Source organism: Taeniopygia guttata, chromosome 5 (assembly GCF_048771995.1).
Source record: "Taeniopygia guttata chromosome 5, bTaeGut7.mat, whole genome shotgun sequence".
Lineage (NCBI taxonomy): Eukaryota > Metazoa > Chordata > Aves > Passeriformes > Estrildidae > Taeniopygia > Taeniopygia guttata.
The window spans coordinates 44,815,004-44,841,543 of NC_133030.1; the positions used below are offsets into that span (position 1 = coordinate 44,815,004).

At 36.0% G+C, this 26,540-nt stretch overlaps 1 protein-coding gene across 8 annotated transcripts in view; it reads right to left on the minus strand.

Moving 5' to 3' along the window:
* CEP128 (centrosomal protein 128) overlaps positions 1–23,059 on the minus strand; it is a 96,385-nt gene extending 73,326 nt beyond the window's left edge. For 5 of the 8 annotated variants that reach the window (XM_072930306.1, XM_072930305.1, XM_072930304.1 and 2 more), the window contains exons 1-10: positions 22,668–23,059; positions 21,536–21,575; positions 19,936–20,093; positions 18,495–18,581; positions 16,987–17,113; positions 15,941–16,062; positions 14,730–14,821; positions 13,971–14,043; positions 7,133–7,249; positions 243–329 (exon numbers count right to left, since the gene is read on the minus strand). In XM_072930306.1, the coding sequence (XP_072786407.1) occupies positions 243–329; positions 7,133–7,249; positions 13,971–14,043; positions 14,730–14,821; positions 15,941–16,062; positions 16,987–17,113; positions 18,495–18,581; positions 19,936–20,093; positions 21,536–21,575; positions 22,668–23,039 (1,275 nt within the window). In that variant the 5' untranslated portion in view covers positions 23,040–23,059. Of the gene's footprint in view, positions 1–242; positions 330–7,132; positions 7,250–13,970; positions 14,044–14,729; positions 14,822–15,940; positions 16,063–16,986; positions 17,114–18,494; positions 18,582–19,935; positions 20,094–21,535; positions 21,576–22,214; positions 22,236–22,330; positions 22,555–22,667 lie in introns of those variants that run through there. The other 3 variants (XM_030274777.4, XM_072930307.1, XM_072930308.1) reach the window with 3 other exon arrangements.
* Between the last annotated feature and the right edge of the window lie 3,481 nt (positions 23,060–26,540).

Sequence of the window (26,540 nt, forward strand, 5' to 3'; positions counted from 1 at the left end):
TGGCTGGCAGGATGGAAGAGTCATTAGAAGTAACATACTATAACTGAACAGCTTTGAAGGAGAGACACAAGCTGAGCATAGCTATATTCACAGTACCTCTGATGCAGAAAAAAATCCCACTCCTTGAATTCCTAAAGAATGTTTTGTTCTGCTGGTTTCTCAGAAAAAGGAAGCATATACTGTAACAGATGACACTACACACTCATTTAAAACCAAACAAAAAGGAAAAAATTAAGTCCTACCTGGTGCTTTTGACTTTCATATTGCACAAGTTTGTTTCTCATGAGTTCTTCAGTTTCATCTGCTTTAACATCTTGCTTCCTTAAAACCTTTAGAGAAGAAAAACATATTGTAAACTTCATCACAAAATTTACAGAAGCCATCATTCCAAAGTTGGTAAAATTAAAGAATCTGCTGATACATTTAAGAAAGAAGATCTAGACAAATGCTTTCTGTCTGCATCTAATATTTCCATGTAGAGCCAATGTATATTGTTATGAAAAGACAAATATAAGTTCATGCATACATAAACACACCCATGCAGAGAACAGGGACAAACACAAAGTCTAAAGCAGCACTAACATCCTTCCGATGTATAGAGCTCCAGACTCTCAAGTTGACCCCAAACTCCTTTAGATTGAAGTATAAAAGGCTCAAGAGATCCTCTACAGATTAGCTGTGCACATATCAGAGAAAAAATCATATTCTCTAACATAAAGTGTGCATGCTATTAAATTCAATGCACTGTAATCAAGAAAACACTACCATAAGGCTGTGTTAGAAGTCAAAAGGAAAAAAAAAAAGAAAAAGTTATTTCTTCTGAATCTGGATAGATGCTTAAAGCCACAGAACTAGAACTGAATTAACTGAAACTTTCCTGATCAAAAATTACCAACATTGATGTGCCCTTCCTTGACAACAATAACAGAAATAAAACAAATTCATGCAGATTTTTCCCATTCCCTCTCAAACTGAGGTACCTAAAATCATATGTGTACACTTTCTAAACCATCTTACAAAAATAAAGTGCATTAAATATCAATTTCAAAATCTTGTCCCTCTGCAAACCAACATTATTTGTAAAACACAGCCAATCACTGGCAAAGGAAGTATTAGACATTACAGATATTAGTAACATGTAATATTTGCAACACAAACAAAAAAGTTTAGATAGCTCAAGCCATAGCAAAATCATTGGGTCATTTTAAATATCACTTAGAAACTTCATCTGAAAGAGATCAGTAGCCATGTAGTGATGATAATTTGCCATGAATTTCTGGAACTGTTTATAAACCACAGTTTTTATCTGCGCAACATTACCACGCATTTTTCACACTAGTCACAAATCAATTAATTAAGTACCTGAGCACAAGTCTTGTACTTTTATCCCATATCTTGAAGCATAAGTACATCTATTCCTTCCATAATTACTTGTACTTTTATCCCATATCTTGAAGCATAAGTACATCTATTCCTTCCATAATTACTTGCTAATACAACAAGAAAAACAGATAGGCTTTCCAGAAAGAAATTTCTTTTTCCCAGTCTGTCATTCCCAAGCAGCATTTTCATTTTACATTTATAGGAAAATCTCCTCCTATCTTCCTTGAAATTTGTCCCTATAAATTGTGCCATTTCATTCAGTTTTTGAACATCTTCTCTTCACTGTACACTGAAGAGCAATTTCAGTGTGTGAAAACAGAATACAAGACATTAATCAACTTCAGAGAAGCCAGGCATTCAGCTTTAGAAGTTTTGGCTTTAAAATTAGCTTTCTGGAGAAAATAAATGGCTTCATATACTTACCTCCCTCTTACAATCTCACCTCAGAAAACATAAGGGTTTCAGTATAGCTTGGATTACTCTTCTGCCTGAACAGCTTACGTTAAAATCTGAGACCATGGAAGACATTAATCATAACTACTCCATTGAAAATATTATGCCACCACAAGAGCAATAATTTCAGTCATACTGATCCCTAATCAGATAATAGAAGACTGTAACACATTTAAGGTACTTTCCTAAGCATTCAGTATTTAAATCTATCATTCCAGTCAACTATAAAACTCAACACTGCACACATTTTACTCAAAAAGGTCCTTGGGAGAAGTCCCAAAAAGCAACATGAACAAAAGTCTAAGATCATGTCTTTAGCTTATGTTGTTTTTGCATTACCCAAGTTCATTGGGTTTTTGTTTTGGTTTGCATTTTTTTCTTTATTTTTAATGACCAGAAGTCAGTTCAGAACAGCCTACTTGGAATATATGATGTCCATTAACTGCAACTGGCCATCCGTTTTACTAGCAAAACTAGAAGCTTTGTTATAGTCAGTCAATTTTAGGCCAACTTTATTTTTGGCACTAAATTAATTATTAACATAGTACCAAACACGTATGCTTTGGCTAGAGAGGTCAGAATCATAAAGAAAATATTACAGCTGGGCTGGATTGAGGACTACTACTAAAATTTTCAAAGATTATTCCTGCTGAAAGCAAAATATATCTCTGCATCAGTAGCATGTCCTAATTCCCAGAAGAAATCATGGAAATAAATATGCCATTTCAACTTCACCAACTGATATTCAGGCTATTAAATAGGAATAATTTCAAACAGAAATGCATCCTTTAGTAACTGATGCTATAAATATAACCTTACATTCTATTTTCTGCATATTGTAAAAATAGCCCATAGCCATTTCATTTTAAGGAAAATAACAGCTGATATATATATATAGAGAGATAGATAGATACCCCAGAGTCAAAATACTGCAAAAAAGAAGTAATGTTACAGTAAATGAAACATACTACATGTGCACGGCTTGGACTGTGAAACATGCAGTGTACCAGTAGGTGCCAGTTCAGCAGTTAATCAAAATGTCATAAAGAAATGGAAACATCTGGTCATCCACAGCCAGACAAATGTCAACTGTTAGTGAGAATTCAAAAATTCAACAAGTAAATGTTAATTCTGTGTTTTGCCTCCTTTCTGCACTCATTTTTAAATAATTCTCTCTTGTTGTTTTGGGCCACACTCGTTTTTTCTCCACTAAAGAGCACTAGATAAGCTTTCTCTTGGGAGGGGTAAAAGAAGAAAAACAAAACAAAAAAAAAAAAAAACAAAACCAAAACAAAACATGTAAAGATCCAATTGATGCTTTGATTTCATTTGTTGTCTCCAAAGGGGTTGAGGAAGTCAAATGTCAAAAATGGGAACTAGGAAAAGGATGCTAAGGACAACATTTCAAACACACACTCCTCCCTGATGGCTCCCAAACAGCAGGCAGAAACTGCCCAGAGAAGCTGAAGCACCAAGGAATGGGAACAGGCCTCCAGTCAACAGGATTCTCCTACCAAGATCCTCCTCTGAAAGCATTAGTGTCCAGGTCAGTCTGAAAGAGACTGACAGGGTTCACGAGGCCTTGGAGGAGGCAGGTATACAGGAGGCCACAAGGAGACAGAACTTCCATGTACAGAGGTCTACACAGCATGGCTTTAGGAAGGACGTTTCACTGCCCACTGCGTGGTCAGGCTAGATGAACTCTTGATTTCACCGAGGAGAGCAACTGTTACAGATCTTTATGAAACAGAGTTCACTAGCATAAGACAGCATTAGAATATAAATGTAACTGGTATACCCCACCTACATACACACAGGATCTATTGAACCCCAAAACTTCAAAATCTTAACTTACTGCTTCATATATAAGAAAAAATGATCTATGAGGAAAACTATGGGGATGACTGTTAAACAACTCAAGTTCTCAATCTTTCCAACATATGATAACCTTTCAAGAGCAAATCATAACTTTTACAGCAACTTAAGTCTACTAACTTTTCTTAGGGTTTGTGTTTTGGTCTCAGTTTGGTTTTGCTGTGTTGTGTTTTTAAATAAAAACAGACTTTTTGAAAGCTGTGTGACCACAAACTGAAACTTGCTCTTTCAAAGTGAGACTCATCAGTGAGTTTTTCATACTATCACAAACATACAAGCAGAACAGCCTCAAGCTATAATTTAAAGTAAGGCAAAAATGTACCACATCCTAATACTTTTCCTAGCTTGCTACATTATTGATTAGCATGGCTCCAAGCATGCTACCTAAACATACCAGCCAAGCAGTTAAAAAGATACTACCTAGCTGCATCAGTGACAGATATGCATGAGACTTCCTCATGTTCCAAGCAAGAGCCAGATTCAAACTACAATCCAAACAGAAACCATTGGCCAGAGGTGGCATAGCACAGAGCCAAAGAGCAAGTATCAACAATGCACTAAAATATCCAGGTGGCTCAGAGCACAGATCAAGTTTATGTTTGTCTAAATAGATCAGTGATAAAGATATACAGAAAACAATGTTCAATAACACTTTTGCCCATCAGTTTACCCCACTCTCTGTCCACCAGCTTCTTGCAGTTCATGGTATTTGTAGTGGGAAGCAAACAAAATCTAAGTATACATTCACACTAGGAGAAAGTTAAAAAATGCTTCCTGGTCTATCCAAGTTGTTAGCTTAAGACATAACTGCAGTCACTGCCTTACCACAGTCAGTGGATTCAAAACGTTCAATGAAGATGATTCTGTTTACCTAAAGCATGCCAAGCCTGAACATATGGACACATTCCACCAAAATCCAGGAAGCCAAGCACAGAATTTTGTAAAGCCATCCAGGACACCCAACGTACAGAAAAGGATGCAAAGAAAACATTTTTAAGAACGATACTTGATCTTGCTTTAGAAAACAGATGTAAAAATGCAAACAAAAAGTAAGAGGTGATGATATCTTTATATTCAAAGAAAAAGAAGCACTGAGGAATCCCAAAATAGTTTTCATTTACACAACAAATGCAGTTGTTAAAACAATTCATGTATGCATGTCAATACCCCTGGCAAGAAAAGAATATTTGTTCTTCTTTCTAATCAGAAACATGCTTATATCAGAAATATAGAAAAAAATTAAGATGTATGATTTGCATGAATTTGTTTGCTAATTGCTATTTTCTAATTTGCAGTAATTGCTGCAAGGTAAAAGATACATAAAATATAAAGAAAATGGTTTTTCCACAACTGCACATAGCACAGACAGGCTAAAGATTAAAAACAAAAATGCAAATTTAAAACTTAAAGATACAAAATTTTACATGTTAAGCTTTCTTAATGGTGAGTATACACGTAGATATCTTCCAGGTTCATAATCAGTCTATGATTATAGTAATATATAAGACTACTACACAAATAAGAAGTTTGCACATTATACAAAAACTGAGAGAAAGAAAAGACAGGCAAGAGAAAGGCCAAAATAAACGTATCATCATGTTGTTTTAGAGCCTGAAAATATATAATTTAATAATTGCAATTTAGGAAGGTGATTCTCTTAAGACAGTAAAATACTGACAAGTAGTGGTCAGTTACAGGCACTGCACTTCACCAAAAAAAAATAGCATTTAACCCTCACAAACTTCACACGATTTCTTAGTTAGAGCAACTACTAATCACATGCAAAAGTAAAATTTTATTTCGTTTGAAATGTGTAACAGTCAAACTAATGAAAAAAATATATCATTAAACAGCCACAAATGCTTTAAATAGTATTTCTCGTAAATCATTCATGCCATATTAATGACAGGATTTCAAAACTCAGTCCAAACACTACCCTCCTTTCCAGTAAGGTAACTTGGGAAGCATCTTGGAGAAATAAATGAAAACAGAAGTACTTCAATAGAACATTATGTCTGTGCAGCGATTAGCAGAAGACCTGAGGCCACTGTCAGAGTTTGGAGTCCATCTAACTCACAATTTGAATTACAAAGGACAAGAAACAGAATAACAAACTAACAAGCTCAAAATTATACAGAAACATATTTAATCCAAATAACAATTGTAGCAAAATATTTATTTACTTTATTCTCACTAGGCTACGCAAAAGTACAGAAGGCAGTTCAAGTACATTCTTTCTAAAATACAGCAACTTAAACTGTATTTTATAAAGGGGCTCCTCAGGAAAAATAACTTACAAAAAATAAAGTAGAATTTACAAAAGAAACTATTAAGCCATCTTAATTTACAGCTGGACATCTTAGGGGAAGAAGGTCTAGAATGTACTTATTATTTCATTCTTTTTGCACAAAATTCAAAAGATGAGTTACCAAGAATAAAGGCACCCAGCCTGGAGGCTCATGATCACAGACTATGATCATTCACATGATCTATGAAAGATCATATGAAAATTCTTTGAACTACATTTGAACTCATTCACTTGAATTCAAGTTTTCTTTCTAAGGAAACTATGGCAGTATCAATGCATCTTTAGAGAATACAAGATATCATCCCTTTAAAAGGATAAAATATGAAATACATAGCATCATGAGCAAGGTTCCTCAGTAACACTGCACAGTATAAAGCCTGCCAAAAAGCTATGTTGCAAACAGTAAGAGTAAAAACCAAGGAATTGCATATTTCTTCTCAATTATAGTATTCTATTGTACAGATAGAGATAACATTGCAAATCATATCTTAAGTGAAGTGAAATAAAAAGTCACACTATGTTAAGACAGATTTTCGAAACAGAAGTAAAATCAAAAAGAAGTATTTTTCTTATATTTTCTAAAACAAGAATAAAAAAAGCTAATAGCTGTCTCAAATTTTAACTTATATGCTAAACATTTCTATTTGTCTCCTAAACAGTGTTTTATATTTCATCAAGTATTGAATAAAACAAAAGTTGAATAAAACAAAAGCAATGAAAAGTTGTCTGACCACTACAGTGCTTTAGACTGCTTGTTGAAATAAATTACATTTGCTTGCATGAGCAAGCAAAGCTTACCTTTTAGAAAATAAAACCTTTTAATTGAAAAAACCCAGCTAATGACTTGCTTTTGTTTGCTTGGGTTTTCAGGAAGGGCTTAGGGGTAGGTTCTTAGAAGATTTGTGGCAGTTACCAAAAAGGTCTAAATATAGTCAAGACAGTATAATGAAGGACTGAGACTGTGCTTGGTCATCAAAACAATGTGAGCTGGACTGAGAGTTAAAACATGTTCCCAAGATATGAGCATTTTTCCCAATTTGACAGGTACAGGCTCACAAACGCAACAGATTCCTAACTAAATCCTAAATACATGGGAAGCTTTTGTTTGCGTACCTCCTGTAATTGAAGAGACACGTGTCCCAGCTGGTCCTGGCGCCTTTCTACCAGCTGTCTTTCTGCACGCATTTCTTCTTCTATCTCCTGTAGTCTTCTCTCTACTCGTTCTGATACCTTCAAAAGGAAAAAACCCATGCTGTAGGAAATTAGTGTGCCTTTTAATACATGTGAAAATATCAGTGGCAAAAACGTAAACAGATTATGGGATAAAATGAAAAGAGAACATAATTTATATTTTATTAAAGCAGATCTAGAATTGTAGAGAAAATAACTAGTTATAGCAGTCAGCACTCCAGAAGTACTCAAGCAGGGAACCAAACTGTTATCTTGCTGGCAGTATTCTCCTTCATGTGTATGCATATTTTTCTCTAGTGGTGGTTCTACTCAAGGGTTAAGTATCTAATTATCAAGGTTAGAGCAGCCTAATGTGAAGTTGCAATACAAAAGTCTTAGCTTCTCTGTCACAAGCCTGATTAACCTCTGGAAGGACATTTCTTTCACATCTCCAGCCTGCAAAACAGACCAATGTTTGCCTCTTTCATGATCCAAAATCTGTGAGTAAAAAGTAGTAAACAAGAATACATGAGCATGACTGTAACACCACAAAATAATTACATCACTTTAAGCTATTTTTTCCATTTTTTTGTGAATCCATGTAGAAACTAATACAAACAACAAGAGGGGTTTATTAAAGCAACTTGGATCGTGAACTAAAAACTCAATCAGACTAGAATACCAGAATTACCTCACTTTTTCAATTCAAGCTGCTAGCAGACAGCACCCTCTTGAGGCAACAAATTAAATTTATTTTGTTAAAGATTAGTAAGAAAAATATTTATGTATCATTTCCTCCCTACCTTAAAACTAATTATTTTAAATCACTAGAAAGCAATATATCCATTATCAAATTATAATTAGATAAAAAGAGAAAGATTGAGAGAAAAAGAGATAAAAAATAAAACACCATTTGACTATTACTTTTTGATGCATGTGGAAGTGAATAAGTTCTCATCTTTCTCTGTTAAACTTCTATTAGCACTACGCATATGCACAGATAGGAAATTTTACCATGAGCAACACAACTTATGTAGTAACAGAAAGACAATTAAGGCTACACTTATGATCTGGGTTTCACAAGGTTTAGTGAACAAAACAGTCTTTCTTTACAAGAGAATACTTCTCTCAGAAAATACTTCTTGTTTGTGCAGTCAGATGAACAGTCAGCTTACAGTCTGGAATATTGTATTTTTTCCTAAAACCATCAAGAGATGCCTGGTACTGCATCAAACCACACATTTGCATGAAGTTATGAAAGCTCTGCAGCCAAAATCCAGAAAAATTACTTACTAAAAACTAATGTATAAAAAAAGATAAAGACCACATTGCAATGTTTGTTTTGACAAGGACTGCTTAGTGTTACTTCTCAGAATTCATAAAATACTCCAGCTAACAGAAACAATGATACTGTGTAGTAGGAACAGAAAATAACAGTCATTAAACTTGTTATATCTTTGCTGAAACCAATGAAATAAGCTGTCATCTTTTTCCCCATACATATCTAACATAAAGAAATGAAACAGTAATGTTTTAACATTTTTTTTAAGTTTTGACTAAGTGCTGCTGAAGACAGAAGCTTTCTCAGCTCTCTCATGCACCTTTTTCAATGAAGCACTTTCTTAATAGCTTTAGTGTTATTAAGCATTAATTTAGTGCGCTAATTATAATGCACAATTAAGAAAAAAAAATACAATTTTGACTTGACAGAAGATTCATAAATAACATCACCCCCAAAGATGACATTCCAAAGGAGAGTTCAGTAACTTCTTCACTGTCCTGTGTCTAGCATGCACAGCAGATAACATGACACGAGGCAGCACTAGACAGGCTTGAAATTCCTGCAAAGTTCAGATTTCATCACAAATTATCACTAACACAGAACAAGTAAGAAAGTAACTTCATGAGGTGATTTGCCTTGCCTCTGACTTGTTTCAAATCACTCCAGAATACAATTGTTGTATTATTTCTAACAAGGTACTAAAAAAAATGGGTTATGTATCATTACATTTGTCATGGAAATTTCAGCTACAGACATAACCCTCTTTTAACAAGAAAAAAATCCCACAACCAACACAGACCACCCAACATTTTGATGCTGCATATGCTTCCCATACGTTGTACATTGGTATGGTATTAGTAACACCTTTGCACTTCAGGCTTTAATCTCCCACAAGAATTATTTTCCCTGTGTTTGTAGCCCCTTTGACCTTCCTAAGATTGTCACAGTGCCTGTGGGATACAATACTAGGGATTAAAAACAAAATTAGAAACAATATATTAAGTAGTACATGCAGAATAAACGTAAAAACATACTCGTCTTGCTTTGTCCCAAATGACCCTGACTCAGAACAACACTTCTACCATGAAAGCATGTATCTTCACCTCTGAAGTTATCAAAAATCTTAGTGTAGACAAGTGCTTCACCAAAGGACAGTACAAAGAATATAGAGGCTCTACACAATGACATTAAATACTAGCATTAAATTACTGCATTCAGAACGTATTAGAATGTGATTTCAAGCATGCGTTTTTAGCAGCACAGACTAGCTGAATAATAATGATGACACTAGAGCTGTGTCTCCACATACAGCTTTCAGGTAGCAGCAAAATCTATGAAAACAGATTAAGCTATCAAAAATTCCTCCCCTCCCCCACAATTAAACACAAATAACAGAATGTCCTTTTTAAAACTAGGGTGACACTTAGGTCATGCAGCTAAATATAATCTTGTGGAAGATGCTGGATGCTTACTGTACAAAAAGCACCATCCTACTTATTGAATTTCTGCCCTGTTTTTCAGCTTTCCACTGTTTTTTCTAGTGCAAAAGTCTGCTAGAAATTTATTTCAACAGATTTTGCTTCTGTTTTTGTTATAACCCATTTTATCATCAATGCATACTTGAAACAGGAGTACTAAAATCACAAAAAGAGCAAACATTTTTCAGAGATCTAACTTTAAATATTATTAAACTTTTCCCTCATGGCAAATTATAATGTGTTATACCTTTTACAAGTCACCTGTGTAGCACCAAAAATCCTTATACCAGATCTTCTAAGGGACAGTTCATCTGACAATAGTCCTGGCCCTCTGAGGTATCATAACCACTGTAACTCCATTTAAGACCATTTCACTTGACATTGCTGTCTTCTTCCAGAGAGTCTACCATCATTTTATAACAGCACCATCTCAATTAAGCATCTACTTAATTTTAACTAAATTGTGCTCTTATAAAGTTGCTTTTTAAGTATAAAGATCAGCATCTAGTGCTATTTGAGATAAACTATCCAAGCAATTGCAACAAAATACCTAAGAGGGCTATCTTATATAACCATAAAGCAAGTAAATATTCTTTTGATGGCTTATATGCCTGTCTAACTAACATCCAAACCCTTTTTAAGAACAAAGAAATCTCACAAAATGTCTCGCTAAGAAAGAGATTTTGATATAGAGAGTTGTACAACCATAAAGGCTTTTTAGTAAAACTGCACATCAATTCTCAAGTACAAGGCCATGGAGAGTGCTTGACTTGAAACAGGCACTCAACTTTATGTGCGAGTCACAACCTTCAATGTCATCTGGTTTTTATACTGGCATGGAAAAGCTCTCTTTACAGGTAAAATACTGTGCTTTGATTGTGTTGTATGAATCCTAACATAATCAAATCCAGTATCAGAAAGGCTCTAAGAATCATAAACTCTAATAAAAAATAAATTCTGAACTAGTGACTCAGAATAAGTGTAGTAACTTACACCTTTATCATCCCACATCTACATACAGACAATTTCCAAACAGCTCCAAATGTACCAAACTGTAAGAATTTAGATATATGTCTCTAAAAAAATACTTAAGGACATTGAACTGCAAAGAATGTTTCTACTGTGAGCTCATCCTGTGAAATTATCAAGATTTCAAGTTCACAATTTATTGCCAAGAATCATACAGCAGAATATAAATACAAAGATGGCAAAGCCCAAGGTGATAAATACTCCCAAGCCTAAAGGTACTAAGGACAAAAGTTCCTGCACAACTTTGCATAAGGAAGTTTTGAGAAAAAAAGTGTTTTCTCTTACCCAACTCACTTTCACCAATGACAATCAATTCTGAATTAAGCAATCTCATTAGAAGCATTCCTAAATGCATACACATACTAAAGGATGTCAAATATCTACAATAACAGACTCTAGCTGCTACATGCACTCTAATCTCATGCTTTGCTATGCATACCATGAGTTATTTTTATTCTTAACATCCATCCTAAATTCCTCGTTTTTGCATTAACCTCATCTCACTGATTCTGCCAGCCTCATCAGGTAATCTCTAGGCTTTGGGCAAGGGATCCACACCTAGGATCAGAGAGAAGTGGTAAAGCAGCAGGGCACAATGTTGCTACCACTAGGCTTTATAAGTGGTGAGGAATTGGCTGGACACAATAGTGCATTAAGTCAGAATTTTTGTCCCAAAAAATAACACTCTGAAAAATCTCTGAAGAAACTGAACAATCTCCCAAGTTAAAATTAGGGATAAAAAATTAGTTAGATTTAAAAACCAAACAAATAAACACTCTACAACAACTAACAAAATAACCCAAAGACAAAACACGTCAACCAAAATACAGAAAATACACAAAATAACAAAAAAAAATCCCAAAAAATAGATCACCAAAAAAGTGGCAGTTCCTCTCACAATATATAATCTATTTTGAGAACCCCTTACTATAAGACAAGATCATAAAGACATGCAAGTTATAACAAAGACTAGACAAGTTCCAAAAAAGAAATCCACAGAGGGATTATTACTCATTGAAGAAAACAGACCAAGAAGCTCCTAACTCACAGGTGATTAGGCTTATATTTTATAGAATTATCATTAGATTACTTTCTGTTCTTATATTGTACACTAAACTTCCACTTTTTGGCCCTTCACCGTACATGGCTAGATCCTTCCTAATGACCTTTTTTTTCTGCAAACTGAACCCCATGAATTCTTTCATCTTTTTAAGGAAGTCTTTGAATTAGTGGCTCTTTTTATTTTTCCCCTTTTTCTTTTTTTTCCCTCTCCTCTTTCCAGTCTTTTTCCATCTGGCTTTATGATGTTCTTCATAAAGTCAGTAATCAGCAATGAGGAGAATATTCCAGCTGAATTCTTATTAGTCCTACACATAAAAATCATCTCACTGCATCTTACTGCAGCATTTGTGTCTTCATTAAAAGAATATCAGTAAATATTTCAGTTTCCATAGCTTTAATGCATGATAATGTTCCTTCCCAACTAAGAGACTTACTGTTCTGATATTGCCCTTACCATTAACGTACTACAGAAGACTTCCTTGTTATACCTCACCTCTCTCTCTTCTCTTGAAACCCTACTGTAGGAGATCAAAGAGCTATTTATTTCTTTCATTAATGAACAGATAGTGGGTGCCTCCATTCCAGAGGACTGAGGAAGGTTTGTTTCTCTCACACAATGGCACTGAACAGGTGTAATGTAGGCACTTGTAGAAGCTATTTGCTTGAGAAACACCTTGGTTAAAACTGAATTTGCTAATTTCCTGGTACGTGAAAGAGAAAAAAAAATAAGTATACCGAGAAGTCTTCTACAAAAAAAACCACAGCATTTTCCAAGTATCAGGAATTCTTTATCAGATAAACTTACTTTATCCTACCACACTACTAGGAGAAATCAAAATTAACATTCTAACAAAGACAAGACCATCATATCTTTCTACAAAGGCTGACAAGGCAAGTCTTCTTTCCCTGATTGACCCTATCATATCAAGAACATAACTGGCACACAGAGTCTCTTGAATCACTGTCCAACTTAATCTAGAGACAGGAATTTACACAAGTATATTTATTAAGTCTACTGGTACTAACAAGTGGTCCATGCCAATGATATTGTTATCAGTGACAAACACATCACTACAGCCCTTGACAGAGCATTTAGTACAAATTCATGCAATTTTAGAGCAAGATGAATCACCTATGGGGAAATATGCACATACAACACTTACTCTGAAAAGTCAGTTTTGCTATTAGTATCACAATAAATGCTTACATAAAGCATACACTCAAGTCTTATGTGTCAAGAATTATCTACAGGACTCTCACCTACTGGATACTGGGGTGGTTCTCAACTTCTCTGCTTCCTACAGCAATAGGCTGTTTGACTTTGATCTCAATAGCAGATCTCTTTCAGATTTAAGTAACATAGACTGCAGTTAATCTGCTTCCAGAAGGCATAGGAGACAAAAAAGAAAAGACTGTCACGGCTGTCCTACCACCTTTGCTACATTTTGTCAGGAAGCCTCCAGAGAAGAGTGCAGCCCAAAGAGACTCCTTCCATTTTGCTACACAGATGATAAGGATTGAAAAGAACAGGGAGGGAGGGATGGAGGAAGAAGAAACAATAGTATTCATCATCATAACATGGGAAAGCTTGTATCTTTCCAAAGGTACCTTCAACAATTATAATAGCATTCAAACCAATGTTCAAAGTTTAAAAGAAGCTTTCTCCAAGGCTGTGAATTTTGAAACAGAAAAATTCACAATACACACACCTGTAAAACAATTGTACCTAAAACAAGCACCTGAAATATAAAACTTGTCTTGCTGATTTCATTATCGAAGGGTAACATTTCAACAACCTATAGCAGCCCAAATAAGATCATGTTCATATCAGTATGTCCTACCAATTTCCAACACATACATTAAACTAGAAGCCCACATCCGGTTTAGAAAACTAGATTTAAATAATCCTTTTCATGTTAGTCACACTCACCGTTTCTTGTCTTTGGGACTCAGTGAGCTTTTCAGACAATTCTTCTAGAGTCTTTCTTAATTCAGCATCAGTCCTTCATAGGAAAATATAAGTAAGACAATATTCTACAGTGCAGAAGCTAAGTAACACCTATGATAATTTTAAGCAGCAACAATACCCCAGAATTTTTTGCTACTTCAATTTATTCTACAGCCTGTTGATAATAATTTATAGCATAATTAGAAATAAGCCTCAAGTGGAAAATTCATGATAAAAAGCATTCCCATTCCTCAAGTAAAGAAACAGTGCGTCTAAGTATCAGGCCAACAAGTACAAGGTCTACACAGTCCTTTTGAACTGTCCTTTCCTACTAGGATTTAACAGTCTAACTCCTGTTATTGAACAAAGCACCACATGTTGAGAAATTATATACATTATGGTCTGCAGGAGAGCTTGCTCTAAAGGGACTCCAGTAACAACAACAAACTAGAAGCAAAGCTGTAATAAAAGAAATTCCCTAGTCCTTGTCATTTTGTGCACACATGTAAAAAAGCTGATGAAAGCCCCATATATTATACAAATTGGAATCAGCAGATGTTATTGACGTTTATAAATACTGCAGAAGACAACATAAAACAAGCAGTTTTATGTTCATAATCCTGCTTTCATCTACATGTTGCACAATTCCTCATTCTCCCCAAAATTTTTTTTTTTTAATAAAAGAGTTTAAGAATTTTTTTCCAACACTGTTCTTCACATGGAGTTACAGTCTGTGTATACCGATTTCTTCTTGAAAGCTCACGACTGATGTCATCTCCCAGGCGAACTTGTTCACTGCTGAGATCTCGAAGAGACTGGTGGAAAGAATGCAGCTGCAAATGGAAGTACACAAATTATGCCAAGGCTTAGGAACCCTTTTTGATATGATATTCCAAAACGACATATCTACACATATACACACTTTTTAAAATACAGCAGATAAAAATAACCTAAAAAATAATAAAACCTCCATGAACTACAGTCGAGCCTGGATGATAGGATGAGGTTTGTGCACTTCTATTTCAATCCACCCTTCACAATACTTGCTCGTTGTAGTTTAACTTTCAGTACTTTGCTAAACCAAGTTTCCTATGGTTTTTTTTCTGTGGTTCAGAGCTTAGACACTATACCACCTCTTTAACCTAATGCAAAGCAAATTGAAATATCTGAACAAGTAATGTTCATGAGAGACGTATTTCATGTTACTAGCTATTACTATTGGTAAAACAAAGTTCTGCCCAGCTATTTATGTTACTATAAATAGATGACATAAGAACTTGAAGTGAAACAAGCAGAACAGTACAATGTATTCAGGAACTACCAAGAATAGGTATTTTACCTTGCCCAAGACTTTACACACTCTTTTTTTAGATCTTGGGGAAAAAACAAAAAACAAAACCATACATATACTATCCTCTGTAAAACTTCCAATTTTCCCCATTCAGCAGGCTCCTAATTTATCATCTAAGTTTTAGGAGCAAATAAAAAATGAATAGGTCATTAATTCTTCATGGGATAGAAAGTGACAGTTAATCCATCCTAATGCAACCTATTGCTGTCAATAATTCCAAGGCTGTGTCCTAGATTTAAACCTAGATCTTCTACAACCAAGCTGACTGCCCTCAACATTCAGACACAGGCACTACTATCACTCCTGTGTGATTAACCAGAAATTCCAACCTGACCTGAGAGACTTTGAAATAACACATTGTGTTTTCAAAATGTATTTGCTAAGAAGGAGAGGGACTTAAATGTGTTAAAAGTTTGCATGAAACTTCATGACAGATACAAGAGGTGGCTGCCTAATGAAAAAAAGCAGGTAACATTGAAAGCACAAATCATAACTGAAACATTCTTAGCTGCATCTTCAGAATCACCTCATTTAATATAAAAGCAGTCTGGTGACCACATATTGCCTGTTTGGAACAGCAGCTCCCATTAGTGCTCTGTACCTGCTCCATGTTATCCACCTCACTGACAAACCGGACACTTGCAGATCTGGACCTTCGGTGTTTATTGCCCTGGGAGTCTCCATAATCCCTGAGAGGAGAAGTGGGCAGGAAGTGGCGGTTGCCTGCAGGAGATATGGTACGAAAGAAATAAGCAGGAAGACAAAATTTGTATGGGAAATTTTTCATTTTGCTTCATGAGAAATACTTATTTCATCTTGACAATGTCCTTCTAGGTCACATTACAGACAAAACAACTCCTGAATTACATATCATGCATATGACTCTTAGCTCTCCTCAGGATTCTTCTTCAATTTAAACATTTCTTACAATGACATACAAGTATTCCAGAAAGAGGAATTGTTTCTCCAAGGAGTAGTTTTTCCTCAAATTTTATCTGCCCAACCAGCCACTTTTTCCTCCATGTGAATCTATCAGAGCTTCAAATTATTATATTTCACAGCTTTTACACAGAAATGAAATTTTTAGAGCTTTCTACTAAAATATACTAAATATTACCTCTCAAAGGAATACTCCTCCCAGACATACCTTTCCCAAAAATATAATTAATTTTCTGAGACATACAAGGAAAAAAACCCTACTCTTTTGTGTGTCATAAATAATTTCTGTTTTTTTCTTTTCCACCATTTCCAAACATCCATAATCACATGCATTTAAAATTTAAATTCCCTTTTTGCTGTGAAGCAAGCTTCAGAAGTTGCAATATTTTTTGGATTTAGCCTTAACTTGTATGTACCTACAACTCATGCAGTGGAAAATTAACTTCCTCAGCTGAAAGAATCAACATTTCATATATATCTCCTGGGATATCAGCAAAATATACTAACAGAAACAGAAAGATGGAAAAATTTACCACATAAACAACTGCATAACTTAATGCAGGTCTCCCAAATTTCTAAACTCAATTTCTTTGAAGTAATCAACGGCTTTCCATACGACTATCTCTACACATTTTTCTTAATTTCCTCTTTGCATAACACAGCCATATGACATAACTCAAGCATACTCAAGGCCTTTAAGCATTTTACCAGATATTCCTTCTCCATCCAGGTCACTGGGATATAAGCTTGAGAGAGATGCACTCCTCGTTCCAGAGTTTCGCGTTAGTCGCTGGCTCCTCAATTGACCTATAGATTGCTCCAGTGTTTCTTTCAACTGTAGAAAAGTTGTAATTTATTGAAATATGAACACAAACTTGTTTTTCAAAAAGCATGGAAAACGTTATTTATCTAAAAGTCATTAAGAGAATAAAAGCTATTTTTAAGCCAAGTACAGCTATGAATTAATAACAGCTTTTCTTCAATCTCATATATCACATTCCTGTAATTATGGTAAAACACACTTCCAACATTGGCAGCTTCAAATATCAAGTTTCTTTTTTTTTTTTTTTCACCATGAAAATTCAAAAGTTTGTCTCCTACAATCAATATAAGAACTATTTGCCAGCAATGCCCATTCACAGTTCTGCAAAATTCAAAAAATAACTTCAAAGAAATTATTTTTTACTGGAATTCTTCCACCAGCCCTACCTGGATTCAATTTTACATGGCTATCAAATTTCCCTAAGCAGCTTTACGGAAACTTCTATTTTTAGAAGTTTCACTTCCAGGAAAAGGAAGCCATTCCCAATTTAAGAATACAGAACTAGCTATGTTCAAAAATTAGTTCTTCATTTTTCAAAATTACATCTCATTTTTTATAATTACATTTGTTAACTTTGGCTCTTAGCCTCTTGCTTTGTTACACCTTTATGTGACTATGCACAAAACATCAGTTTCTAACAGTTCTCCTTTTTCTAAGAGAAATTTGTAAACAATGGATAAATTGATGTTTTACTCCTGCAGACTTATACAGTGTTGGCTCTCTTTCTCTGAAGAAAAGCTTTCTTTTCCACACATTTGCTTCTTCACTTTCTCTACCTTCACATGTAAAATATTCTACATTTCATATATATCTGTTTCAAGGCAGCACCTGCTACAGCTTGTTTGTAACTGAATTGTAAACTTCTCTTGGCCGAGCAGCACTAATTTGTTTTGTTTTCTCTAAGACACCTGTTTTCACGTTTGTAGAAGTTTTAGTTTTGAGTTTCTAAAATGAGAAGACTCATTTTTGAACTTTCCTGCAATTTAGAGCAAGCTGGTCAACAGATCCAGAAACTGTTGTTTCTGAATGACAGGAAAAAAGGCTACACCAGTATGATCACAATCTCATTCCCTGCATTTGTCTTATCACTTCTTCCTGCAAAAGAAAGATGTTCCCTAATACTCTATTTCAGCTACATATCTTGTATTTTGCATAGTACCATAACATAATCTATTGGGTGTTTATAAACCAGAGAAGCCTACAAAACCTGACAGAATTTCATTATATAACATATAAATATATTCTGATTTCATTTGCTCAAATAAATATTAGAAGTTTTTGTTTACAGCTACTCAACTCCTTATATATTCTGTCCATTAATACCAAGTTTTCAGCTATGAATTCTACTAATGGAAAATACCTAAAAAGTTAAGATAAACTGAAAGTTACTCACAGTTGTTATGGCTTTGGTTTGTTCCTTGTTGTATTCTCTGTATTGTCCTAGCAAATGGTCAACGTGTCTTAGATTTCTGTTGGTATCCTTAAATAAAAAAAATATACGAAAAAAGTCAAAACAGAAACCTCCTATAATCAAACAATACTGTTGTCTTTATTCTTATTGATTTCTAAGATTAAATTCAAAACACAAACCCTTTCCAAAGGGCTTAAGTATTCAAAATCCTATTCAAGTAACCGGAATCTGAAAGGCACAGTATGGCTAAAGGGAAGAAAATGAAGAAGAAAAAAACAAAACCAAATGTTATCATTGCAGCATCAAATAAAAAGTCTTTTTGATTTTCAGCCATTGTGTAGAAAAACCTTTTTAATCCAACAATCTTAACATAACCTGCTTGTAGAACAGAATAGTTATGTGAGAAATAACAAGTTTTTGAAGGTGATCACACTAGGTAAGGTGTGTCATACAGTGGCATGAGTATTCTCTGACCAGATAAACACCTGGATCAGATGGAAGATCTGCTGAAAAAAAGCATAAAGTCCATAAAAAGCTATTAGCTTAAAATCAGAATTTCAGAAGAGCGGCTAGAAAGAGGTTTGACAGAATCAGAATAGCAAAGAATCCCTTTTTAAAAGTAGTTAGACTGTATTCTTATTATTATCTTTTCTCTAGGTTGATGTTTATTTTCCAGATAAGTAGTTTTGACATTTATGTTTACCATTCTATACTGATTTTTCTCTTATCTTATATTAAAAGGAAAAAAAATATTGCTGGACAAACAATATGTAATGAAACATACACCCATCCACTCCAGGTATTCAGAACTGTCAGCTAGAGAAGAACGGGAATAAATTCTCAACCACTAATGGTGTCAGAATAGCTAAATGTCTCCTCCTACTTGCAAAACAAATATTCCCTCTGCACCCTCCACTTTTTCTTCCTCTCTTAAAAGTTTAGAAATAATGCTTCTCCCAGTGTTTTTTCACATCTAGAAAACATTTGAAATGTAAGCTCTATCCTGAAGCAATTGACTGCATACATATTTATCAGAAATTTGGAAATTTTACACAGTACAAAGAGAACCAAGACAAGGATGAAACTTTCTGCTAGAAAATTTCATGCTGTTTGTGAGAATCTAAGAAAGCTGATTTGCCCTTATTCAGTTTGCTAACTTTATAAATAGTATTCCCCGACACATCATTGTTTCTAATAACATTCTATTACTGTCTGAAGTAGCAGCTGTACAAAAGTGCAACAAGCCAAGCACTTTCAGCTCAAAAGCAGTATGATAAATTTCCCAAACCCATTTTTGGTTTGCACAGAAAGCAATATTTCCCATCTGTGCAGTACACTCCACAACTTTAGAAATGAAAATTTGACCCTGTGTTACAGAAATGCAGGCTCTATAAATACTTTAAAACCGTATTTTGTAAAGAACCTGCAAAGTGCTTGCTAAAGTATGGATCTTCTCTGTAACTTCTTCAGCACCATAGTTCTGAGCTCTGCTGTGGGATGCCCTCAAAGGCCGCCTTCCAATCCGACCCGTAAGTAAGTTGTCTGAATCACTGGATGAATCTGCCATCAGTACCTTGAAGCCTAGGCAGGAAGACCAGAAAAAGTAACATGTGTTAATTCCTGTCTGTAACTGAAGTCTTGCACAATATTCCCAAAGCAACTTCACAAACTCAGATTACATTTGCCTTTCTGGTTTGGATCAGCAGGATGTACTTTTGAAACGTATCTTCCAACTGCTCCTTAGTTATTACCTCTGTTCACAGTATGAAGCAGGGTCAAGATGCAGGAGGCAGAGCCCCTTAGGAGCAAATTAAATCAAAATATGCAATTCCACCGTTTCCAAATGTTTAGTACCCATGATCAAATCACAGCCCAAAGTAAATTCTCCTCCCCAAACATAGACTGGAGACATCAATATTTTATCAATCTTTCTGGTCTGCAGAACCACTCTCCTTTACCTCACAGTACTCACTAAACTGTCTTCAGAATGGGGATTGCTAAATCTCAAGGCTGGCAAGATAGAGAGAAAATAGGTCAACAATCATCATATGGGTGAAATTATTAAGAACTACAGACAGCTGTGCCTAGTATAGTAAAGTCATGTAGTAACTGATTAAAATAACAACCCTCAAAAGGTAGGTTAGATTGAAATTTTTTCTTAAACTATTACACACTGCAGCAGTTTGCCTTAAGGTCATGGAATGACTTGGTGAAAGAAGAAATAGACTGGCAAATTCTTGAACCTCTGTAGTGAACAACAAAAAAAAAAGTCACAGTAAATATGATGTTCTTCTAGCCATGAGAGCTGAAATTTCCAAAAGAAACCATGGATGGATTAAAATACTATATTATATTGTATTTTATCTGGAGGCAACTTGATGTTTTTCCAAATCTTTATATTTAATTTTCAAAAGGTTGCAAACTGTGTCCCCTGGACTTGGATAAAAACCTTTCAAACATGAAAGAACAGCAAATCAGTCTGTGTTCAAGTACATCAGTATTCCTTCTTTTTCTGAACTGGTGAATTTACCTCATCTTTCCTCTTATCTCACATCACTAAAGCACATTTTTACTAACAGTATCAGAATTCGTTATTCCAGCGCCTCACTCTAGTCAGCTGCAATGAAGTCTTAATGACACTGAAAAAGAATAAACACTAAACACTGGGAAACAGAAACCATGGGATATTTTCAAATACAAATAAAAATAAAATACAACACTGGTATAAATAATAACATGGAATAATATTGACTTTACTGTAATTTGATAAAAAAAAAATCAACAAAACCCAACAAAGAAGCAGACCCAACAATAAGAGCCCCAACTACTGAAAAGCAAAGACTGAAGGAAAAACGGGAAATCAAGATTTACAGCAGGAAAGATTAATGGGTTTATTTTCAGTTGTCCTAAAATAAGTCCATTAAGATATATACTAGCCAAAGCACAGAACAAAGGTCAGTAATCAAGGTAAAAATAAAAGAAAGCACAGGATAAGGAGAACATTTTGTCTGAAGAAAACTTACTATTTATGGTTAAGCATTCCTCTTTGTTGTCAGGAGCAACCTAAAAGGAACCACAAGTACTTTTAAGGTAAAGAAGCTGTTTCACATAAGGCAATATCCTCATTTTTAAAGGAACTGTGCAAGTTTCACTTTAAATTAAAAAAAAAAAATCACAAAGAAGTGGAAATTAGTAGAAATGTTCCATATGCACATTTGCCTATCAACTGAAACAAACAAAAAAAAAAGGTTTATCACTTTTTCCATAAGGCTACACTAATTTCAACACATGATGATATGACCTACTTGACAGGAAGAATAATTTGGCTCTTACTGGTTTTTAGTTCTACCCAAGCAGATTATAACCTTTGTTGAACTGATGAAAAGCATCAGTACTTGCTGTTTTCCTTTCCTGTAGGAAGCAGAGCATTTCAGCTTCACTGAGGACATTTTGAGATCTGCCAGGTAAGAAGTAAAGCTGACAATCTCAACGTCAAGCTCACCAGCTCAAATAAACAAAAGATAAAGTCAGTGTACACAGGCTGATTATTCCTCAAGTATTTTATTTGTTCAGCTCCACACAGACTAATCTATCACTAGGTAACTAACTTAGTGTTAAAGGAATGGTTGAAGCCTTACAGCTAAGACTGAGCACTACGAAAAAAAAATATAATAATCATTTCAGAAAGGAATAACATGACACCTGAAAGGTCCTTTCCTTCAGTGTTTGTATTTGAGCCCGGAAAAAGACGGGAAGGTGATCTCATATGGTGATCTTTCACCATCGTGCCTTAAGGGATCAGTACTACATTTTATTACCAATTTGTCACACCGTGCTCCCAGCACTCTTCAGCAGCACGACACAGAGAACGGTTCCTTCGCACTGCCCATAAGCAAGTAACGCCCTCTGGAAACCCTCCTCCTGCCGGGCACGCAGGAACTTCACTAACACCCGACTCCAGCTCGGAGAGCCTCCCAGTTCTCTGGCCCGGATGGGCCCGTGGAGCGCAGAAGGCGCCGGGGCCGCCGCCGGCCGGGCCTCCGGAGCGCCCCGAGGCGCCCGCGCCTCCCGCCGCCGCTCCCCCCGCGCCCCAAGCCGGACAGCCGCCCCCCGCACACCGCCCCGGCGCGGCCCTTCCCGCACCCCGGCCCTCACCGCACAACACTCCGAGACGGGGCCACCCCGTCCCCGGGCACCTCCCGCCCGCCTCACCTCGCCGCTATGGCAACTTGAACTAGCCGCCCTGCCGCCGGCTGCCGGGGCCGCGGGCCGGGCACCGGGCCCCCCGCAGCGCTCCATGGGACTCGGAGTCCATAAGCCGCGGGCCCGCCATGGAAAAGGCAGCGTGCGGGACTTCAACTCCCGAGAGGCTTTGCGGCGGCGGCGCGGCGAGGGCCGGGCAGGTCCCGCCTTGCCGGGCCTGTGGAGAGCGCTGGTGGTGGCGTGGGAGGTTCCGCGAGTGACCCGGTGTTTATAAACGTTGTTTTGTGAAATTTTTACGAAATGTACGTTGGTGTTTACAAACATATCAGCTAAATGACTACGAAGAGCAGGAACAAAAGCTGTTGCGCTGGTAAAGCCGGCGAGTGTGTTCCGCTTCCGAGCAGAGGCTGATGGCAGGGGAAAGGCGTGTGCGCTACTGAGAGCAGCTGTTTCTCACAAGGAGGCAGCTCCCTTCCTGTTTCTTGACTTTCTCTTGTTTCCTTAAGTCACTCATTTCCCTGCTCCTAAATGTTGTGTCCATTACCCCTGTGTCCAGTAAAAACGACCAAATATTACACAGTGCTACTCTGGCCTTGAAGAGAGAAGGGATAAAGAGTGTTGTGGCCGATCACAGGAAATGTCTCCTGGGCCTCTGAAATTCCGGCAGAGCTAACAGTCACTGGAATATTTGATCACCTATAGGTGAGCACTCCAGCCAGAGGTAAAGGTAGTGAGCTACATAGTATGTCTATTGCCTCTTGAATCCACTCCAGGCAGTGACCATTGGCCTTTGAGCACAGCAATAAGGTGCGGCTGGCCAGCTATAGTGTCTGCCTTCATTCCTGTCCTGCAGGACTGTTTGACGAGTTCACAATACAGCAGGCGTGCTTCAATGCCATATGATTATACTGATGCACCACTATAGTTTTTGAGAGTCATATTTTTGGAATTCTCTTTTTGAAGATAAACAGTACTGTGATTTTTTTTTTGTTTACTTTTGTCATAAGGTTGTTAAATATGCGCATAAGATTGCTACAGTATATCTTCAGTTTGGAATGAGGATGATGAGAAATTAACTGTGCACAACAAACCTGTATACAAGACATAATTATAAAGAAGGTGTTTAACTTTACAAAAATAGAACCCTTTTATTTTATTAGATGAATTTAAAAACATATATCCAGCCTTCTGTTATCTTAGATGCTGTGTTGAGACAGTAACATGATGGTGCTTGCATTTAGAGAGGCCAGCATGGTCTTTCTACTTCAGGTTAGTGCTGCTTAATTAATGCTGTTGTGCCCCTTGACTAATACAAATATATAATACAAATGCAGATCTTGGCCAAAACCTTAAAAAAAAGAAAATATTATTCTGAAATATTATTCTCATAATATTCTGAAATATTATTATTACACATATAAATAAATAAATCTGTATTGAGTCTGAGGACACAGACCTTAAAGGTAGAAAATCCAGAAGGACTACAACTTTTTAAAAAAATAATTTCTTTTTAGCTTAAATTTAATTTTTTTAATTTTTGTGTTTGTCACCAATGATGTCTTTTCATGCTATACTACTTGTCCTCCATGACAAGTCATTATTCATGTAAGCTTTCAGGAGATTGTTTTGCTATTTCTTTCATAAGGCTATAAAAAAAAAAAACCAAACAAAAAAAACCAACACAAAATAAATAACTGTCCTACAGGTTATCTTCCATGGTGCTCAGAAAATGAGTTCTTTTATGAACAACTATCATCAATGCATAAAAGAGGAGAAACACTATATGGTAGATGAATTGTCACCAGGTCAGTGAGCTTAAAAGCCATTTTTTATTTATGATTGTTGTAATAAACAATCAAACTGTTCTATTAAACATGCTGTTTTCCTTATTAAAGGAAGTGTGTGCTATGACTCAAGTCAAAGAAAAGTGCAAGATCTGAAGGTCTGAAGGCTAAATTATGAGAGCAAATTCATTTTTGCTAGAGGTTATTTCTAAGCCTGGATGCCCATGCAATAGATGCAGAATGAAGTCAAAGATGGCTAGAAAGCTGACTTTAGATGAAGAGGCACAGGGAATGTAAGCCTGAGGGAAAAAAAATATACAGAGAGAGACTTAAGTCCATAGGCTAGCATAGCCCTGGGATGCACCCATGGCTGCTGAGGTAGCTACTGACATGATGAGGGACATCAAGATAATTAATCTCTCCATTGAGAAAAAACTGAGAAAGCTGGGCTGTCTAGCCTGGAGAAGAGAAGGCTTCGAGGATCTCATCCTTGTATATAAGTACTTGAAGGGAACTTGTCCAGTGACAAGGCAAGAGGCAATGGGCACAAATGGAACAGGACTTTCTATCATCATCAGGGAACTCTTTTCATTTTTGAGAGTGGCCAAACACTGGCACAGGGTGCATGATGAAGCTGTGGATCTATATCCTTGGAATAATCAAAAGCTGTTTGAACTGAACACAGTTCTGGGCAACCAGCTCTAGGTGACCCTGCTTGATCAGGGGCTTGGGCAGATGGCTTCCAGGGTCCCTTCCAATTTCAATGATTCTGTGACTCAGTGATTCAATAGCTCTTTCTGTAGACAAATTTACCTGCCTGAAAACAGCTCTCATCATTCTTACCTAAACAATTGCTTAAGGCCAAGAAATAGTTTGACCTAGCTCTTCTCTCTGAGCACTCTTAAGAACCAACAGCCTCAGCCTTTATAAGGCTGTACCTCTTCTTTATCCTGCAGCCTACTGGGTATTCCAATTGTCACCATTTTTCATGGATTTTCTTACAGTAAGGAACAGCACAAGAGTTCCTCAATATCCCGTAACCATAAAACTCCAAAACTACCTTGAAATAGAAGACTTTATTTTATATGGACACGAATCTTCAAGAACCTAGAATACAATTATTTCATGTAGCTGTTCAAACATTCTGTGTCAAAGCAGTGTAATGTATTTTTTTTTTGACGTGCCAGAAATTATTTGAGATTCTGAAATAAAAACTGGAAAAGGTAGTAATTGGCATATCTTCCAAGTATCTAGTATGGAAAAACATGTGGATTAATCAGAAAAAAACTCCCACAAGGTCTTTTAATTTACTCTTTATTGATTTGTTTTCCCAGTTTAAACATTTCCTTATGCAAATATTCCTAGATGTGGCTGCTGATAGCTGATGATCTATGTAGAACACCAGTTAGACCTAAGTGTTTCTTGTTGTTTATCTGATTTCTGTATAAACCGTATAAGCCATGAAAGGATAAGTGAGAAACCACATCAAATCTGTCAGATGATAATAATTTTTTTTTTTCAGAAAGCATCACAAAAATTATGGAATTCAGAACCTTGCAGTGCTTGAGAGGATATGTACTAAATGGGAAACTCTGGCTGTCACTAGAGGGAGTGCCTGTAACAGTGGAAAAAGATGATTGTCAACTCTTGGTGTCTTAAAATTATTAGAGGCATGCAGGGGTCTGTGAAAAAGAACCAGGAAAAAAATCTGAAATATACAGTGATTTAAAAGTGACTTTCTTTCCTATTTGTTTATTTGAATCAGACCACAAGACATTTTAATTGATTAAAATTACTTAATTTCTCTAGCCTTGGGGCATACAGGATTTTGCATGTCTGTTCTTAGGATTATATTTATAATTGTGGATGTACAGTCATTGGTGATAATTTAATACATTAAATGGTTTTAGTATATAAAAGAGGAACATTTACTAATATTCTACAGGGTTTAAAAGTTGCCAGTCACTCTAAGCTGCTAGTCACTTTTCAAAACTGATGTGATCAGAACTATTGATTATTGTTCTGTTTTACAGCTTAAAAC